Source organism: Rattus norvegicus, chromosome 10, assembly GCF_021556685.1.
Source record: "Rattus norvegicus strain SHRSP/BbbUtx chromosome 10, alternate assembly SHRSP_T2T, whole genome shotgun sequence".
Taxonomy (NCBI): domain Eukaryota; kingdom Metazoa; phylum Chordata; class Mammalia; order Rodentia; family Muridae; genus Rattus; species Rattus norvegicus.
The window spans coordinates 20,127,196-20,133,118 of NC_141543.1; the positions used below are offsets into that span (position 1 = coordinate 20,127,196).

Here is a 5,923-nt window from a genome sequence, read left to right on the forward strand (position 1 = left end):
ATTTCCCAGAGAAACTGTTTGTGCCTGTTTGAAGCTCGTTTCCCTGGGAACCTTGGGTTCTCAGAGCCCACCGGACTGAAGGCAGATATGCCTTTCATTAAGGTGGCAGGAAGAGCCTGACACTCGGCCAGGACAGAAAGAAGAAAACCAGTCACGTGGTTGGCTTTGATCGAGGAGCAGGGATATGAGACAGACTCAAGGAACAAAGGGACAGACATCAGCTCCTGCCTCTGTGTGTCCCAGCATGGAGTTCTTGAAGAAGAATACTCTGCCTTTTCTTCTTGTATTTGTGTCCATGTATATACACGGGACTCCATCACAGGGAGCTGACCCAGCTAGGCAAAGAAAGCCATTTTTCGAGAGACTCCGTCGACTAGAAGAGCAGGTAGGTAGATCATCCATGATGAACTGGTTATATAAAACCAGGAGCAGGTTAAAAAAAAAAAGGATGTCACAGGGTCAGCTGCTCTCTGTAATCAGTGGACACAGCACTTGGTTTGCTCTCCTTGCTGGAAGTCAACGATATTCTCACCTGTTTTTGGAAACCAGGCAAGCATTTGCTAGGCTCTGCTCTGAAACCCAACTAGAAGGTAGGTGTGTGTGTGTGTGTGTGTGTGTGTGTGTGTGTGTGTGTGCTTGTGTGTGTGTGTGTGTGTGTGTGTGTGTGTGTGCAAATGCAGGAGACCCAAAGAGGTCTCTAGGTGACCCAAATAGCACAGCTGAAAGGCCTGGGTAGCGACTGTGTGTACTGGTCTATTTCAAAGCAGAACATATGCTCTGTCCCAAGGATCCCATGGGCGGTCTGTAGACCTTCCCCATCCCAAGCACGTCTGGTACTGATCCTGGTAAAGCCAGGCATGGTGAAGCCTAGCACTCAGATTCAAGTCAAAATATTGCTGTGAGTTTGAGACTAGCCTATATGATGACATAGTGAGTTCTAGGCCAGCCCATGCTACTGAGTGAAACTTTATCTCAAAACAAAGAAAACAACAGAGCCGATGGGATGGCTCAGTGAGATTGTTCAGGAGTTAAGAGAGAGCTCTTGGGGTTGGGGATTTAGCTCAGTGGTAGAGCGCTTGCCTAGGAAGCGCAAGGCCCTGGGTTCGGTCCCCAGCTCCGAAAAAAAGAACCAAAAAAAAAAAAAAAAAAAAAAGAGAGAGAGAGAGCTCTTGCTGCTCTTGCAGACGACACAGGTTCAATTCCCAGCACTCGTGTGGCAGCTCACAATCATCTGTAACTCCAGTTCCAAGGAGATAGGACTTTGTCTAGTGGGTACCACATGTACATGGTACACAGATACACGTGCAGACAAAACATCCACACACACAGAATAGAATAGAACTTAAACCAAAACAACAGCAACAAAGACTGAAAGGGCAAAAAGGCTGTAGCTCAGTGGCAGAGGGCTTTCTTACCTAGAATGCACAAAACCCTAGATCCAGTCCCCAGAACTGTAAAACCATAAATAAATTTAAAAAAAATACATGTACTCTGAGCTGGAGAAATAGTTCAGCAACCAGGAGCACTAGGCACTTTTAGAGGATCCAGGTCCATTCTCAGCACCACATGATGGCTCACAACCATTTCTAACTCCAGTTCAAGTGCCTGCAAAGCACTGGGTACACATGCATGCACACATGCAGGCAAAACACCCATGTACACAAAATTAAATACATCGAGGAGGTGGGGGGAGAGTGTTTCTTTGTGTTGCCCTGGATACCCTGGAACTTGCTCTGTAAATCAGGCTGGCCTCGAACTCACAGACAGCCACCTCTCTGCCTCTGCCACCACCCAGGTCAATCTAAAATCCTTTTCAGTGTACTCACACAAACAGCCAGTCCTGCAATCCCCTCTGATCACAAAGGTAGCCCCAAGGGTCACAGCAGTGTGATGACCGGATACAATCTTCCAGAGTGTTGGGGCCAGGGAAGATCATAACTAGGGCCATGGACCTGGAGCCCCCAATTTGCACCGTGCAGCTATGGGGCCTGAGGACTGTCACCCCCTGTGTACCCGGCCCTTTGGGACTAATCACGATAATCTCCCCATGTGTCCTAGCGTGGTGACAAGGATTGAATTGGGCAGTTTATAAACAGTGCCATCCATAGGCTCGGTGTAGAACAGGTACTTCTGAAGTGTGCTTAGGATAGCCTGAACCCAACCCCATAAGAGCTGTGTTCTCTTCACAGTTTCAGAGATTCCAACAGGTGACCTTAACACACCTGCAGGACATTGCCAGCAACTACAATGTGTACTACAATATGGACGCCCGCTTCCAGGGCCTGGTGGAACAGAGCCAAGCCATAGCTCTAGCGATGAATCAGTCTCAAGCTGCCATACAAGGAGATGTGGCCCAACTAAAGACCTGGTTTAGGAAGAGTCAGCGAAGGAGCCGGAAGATGGATGCTCGGCTCCAAGCCTTGGACCTCTCCCTGAACACAAAGAACAGGCAGTGGGTGGAGGAGGAGAAGGAGCAAAAGGCACAGAGGGAGGCTACTGCAAGCCTGGCCGTAAGCTTTAGGGCACTACAGGATGCGCTGGCCAGCCTCACACAGCAAGTCCATAGCCAGGATGCCAGGCTCGCTGTTCTTGAGGGACAGATACAGAGGTCCTCCCCTAGTACTGTGGCCCTGGGGCTGACCACAGCCCCCAGCCCCACCCAGCTTGCTCATCGAGGCCCTGGTTCCTTGCAACTGTGGAGGAAGAGCCAGGCATCCAAGTCTTCATCCCAACACAGGAGTTCCTCCCAAGACTTCACTGTCCACGTCCAGGAGATGCAGAAGTCCCAAGCCCCAAGCAACCATCAAGCAGCCTCACTGAGGACCTACCAAGGACCAGGAAACAGTAAGTGACACAAACCTGTCACCTCCCTATCAAGTTCCAGGTTTCCCTAACAATGCCTGAAGCTATCATGACATGCCTGACACCTGTCACCCCAAAGAGCTCTTTCCCCCAAGGGCTACATACCCAACACGGTAAGAGAGAATGGCCTCTAGCAGGTCAGGCTGCATGACAGAAGGGCCCCCAGTGAAGTGGTTGACTCAGGAGCCTCAGAATGAGAGACTGTGAGAGACAATGACTCTCACTTCATACTAACAATACTGAGACTTGACTTGGGGTAGCCAAAGAGAAATAGTTGAGTTTGTGTTTGTGCAGGAGCCTAACGCCAGCCTAGAACAAGGACAGAAATGGTCGGAGCACTGTTTGACACAAAACAGCGACTTCCACAGTCCTAACCACATTTCCCTGTCTCCTGAATTCTCCTTGGCTGAGTTCTTCAGTTTCTCCTTATCTAGCATAGTCCCCACCCCCAAATCCTCCTGGGGCTTGAGATGCACTGCTCTTTCCTGATCCTGGACTCAGTCACAGAGTTGATATTTCAGTTTAAAATAAATTAAAAAGTGCTCAGACAGGCAGGTCCCAGCTGCTACGTAGGGAAGAGAGGGGCCAAGTGCTGTCTGCTCATCTGAGATCCACCAATAAGTACTGAAGACACCTCAGACTAAAAAACGGGCCCTAAGGATTTATTTCCTATAGAATAATCCTAGATTATCTGGCTGATAATAGTCACCAGAGGTTAGAGAGGAAGGCAGGAAAGTCAGACCTTGAGGACACCTGAGGACAGAGGCAGAGAATAAGAGGGTATACTGTGGAACTAGAGTGTAGCCACGAGCCAAGGCCTTCAGGACTACCACAACCAAACACAACTAGGCTTCTCTGAGCCTCTGGAGGAAACTGGGTCTTGAACCCTGGGAGACCAGGTACAGGTTTATGACCTCCAAAAGAGAGCTGGTTTAAGTCAATAAACATGTATCAAAGTTACAGCAGTCACAGAGCTTAGACAGAGGCTTCCCTGGTCTGAAGGCGCTTCAGAGACAGATGGACAGGGAGGATTCAGCCACTCTCTGAGAGTTATCCTCAGTCCTTACCTGTGCAGCGGAAGTGTTCAGATCGTGAGCTCAGAAAGGATGAAGCAAGCACCATGAAGACCCTGGGGTCATGATGTGGCTCTCCCTGGGGGTCAAAGGGCAGGCCTGCAGCAGGGTGCTTCCGAACTGTTTCATGCTCAGGGCTGACTCTCTTCCCTCTGTTTCCAGTTTGCGGCACGGGCCCAGTGCTGATTTTCCCCAATACCTCCACTGAAAATGTGATCTTTCTCAGCCCTGGCCTCCTCGTGCCCCTACGAGCTCTGACCTTCTGCAGTTGGGTCCGCATGGCCACCAGCTACCTGGGCACCCTCCTTTCCTACGCCACCGACGACAATGACAACAAGTTAGTGCTGCATGGCCGAGACTCCCTGGTCCCCGGCTCCATTCACTTTGTGATCGGAGACCCGATCTTCAGGGAATTGTCCCTGCAACCGCTCCTGGATGGTCAGTGGCACCACATTTGTATCATCTGGACATCCGTGGAGGGCAAGTACTGGCTCCATGTAGACAGAAGGATAGTAGCCACCGGCTCCCGCTTCAGAGAGGGCTATGAGATCCCTCCTGGAGGGTCGCTTGTGCTGGGCCAGGAACAAGACACTGTGGGGGGTGAGTTTGACAGCTCTGAGGCCTTCGTAGGGAGCATATCTGGCTTGGCCATCTGGGACCGGGCACTGCTCCCTGGAGAAGTTGCCAACCTGGCCTCTGGGAAAGAGCTCCCGACAGGTGCCCTTCTGACGCTAACCAATGTCACATCCGTAGGTGGATTTGTGCAGAGAGTCAAATGTACATGCCTGGAACAGTGTCCGTAAGGCCGTCACACAGAGACTGCATCACAGTCAATGCCATCAAGAAGAGTAAGCCTCATACCAGAACACTCCCCTGCCGTGACTGCTGGGCTATGTGCGCCTGTGCTCTAATGTAGGAGCTTCCCACATGGAGACGCAGATTAGACAGAAAATGTGCAAGGGGAGGAAAGGGGGGTCCAAGAAGGCAACTTCCCATTGCTGTGGCATTCTTTGGTTTGCAGTTTTGATTGGTTGTTGTTTTCTGAACTAGGGTCTCATCCTGTGGGCCTTATTGGCTTAGAACTCACTCTGCATCCCCAGACTGGCTCCAAACCCATAGCAATCTGCCACCAGGGTGCTGAGATTCCAGATGTGAGTCACCGATCCCCCACTCCTTTCTCTCTTTTTCTTTTTCCTTTTTTTCTTTTTCTTTCTTTTTTCTTTTTTTCGGAGCTGGGGACCGAACCCAGGGCCTTCTGCTTGCTAGGCAAGCGCTCTACCACTGAGCTAAATCCCCAACCCCTTCTCTCTTTTTCTTTTGACAGATTCTCACTATATAGGCCAGCTTAGCTTGCATTCATGACCCTCCACCCTCTCAAGTGCTAAGACACTGGCCTTCACGGTGATATTTTTACAGGCTGCACCTTCAAAGCCATTCTTGTTTCCTGTGTGGTCTTTTACCCCAGCTGAGTTGGCAGACAGGAACATTGGGGCTGGGTGGACTTCCTTCTAAAGCACCTTTGTAGCCACGAAATGCTGTCAGACAGATGATAGGCCAGTTCCTGGGGACTCCCTTGAAGTTATAAGAAGTACTTTTACCATAGTTGTCTCTTCTCCAAAGATTCACTGGAGTTTTCCTGTGAACATGGATGTTCCAACATCCCTCTCATGAAAAAAGCCTTAACATCCTGTCTGCTCTCCCCCTTTCCCAGAAGACCTAGGGATTCCTGGAGGTAAACTGGCCATTCTTGTTCTGTTGTCTGTGAGAGCCATTGAGGCTGCCAGAGCTACCATTAAAGACACACTAGGGGGCTGGAGAGATGACTCAGTGGTTAAGAGCACTGACTGTTCTTCCAGAGGTCCTGAGTTCAAATCCCAGCAACCACATGGTGGCTCACAACCATCTGTAATGGGATCCGATGTCCTCTTCTGGTGTGTCTGAAGACAGCTACAGTGTGCTCATATACATTAAATAAGTAAGTAAATCTT

General features: G+C 50.1%; 1 protein-coding gene across 1 annotated transcript; it reads left to right on the forward strand.

Annotated features, from left to right (window-relative positions):
- The first annotated feature begins 212 nt into the window (after positions 1-212).
- Positions 213-5,923, forward strand: Ptx4 (pentraxin 4). The gene is made up of 3 exons (XM_087574919.1): positions 213-385; positions 2,190-2,844; positions 4,098-5,923. Exons 1-3 carry the CDS (start codon positions 245-247, stop codon positions 4,736-4,738), a joined length of 1,437 nt encoding a protein of 478 aa, XP_087431045.1. The 5' UTR covers positions 213-244; the 3' UTR covers positions 4,739-5,923.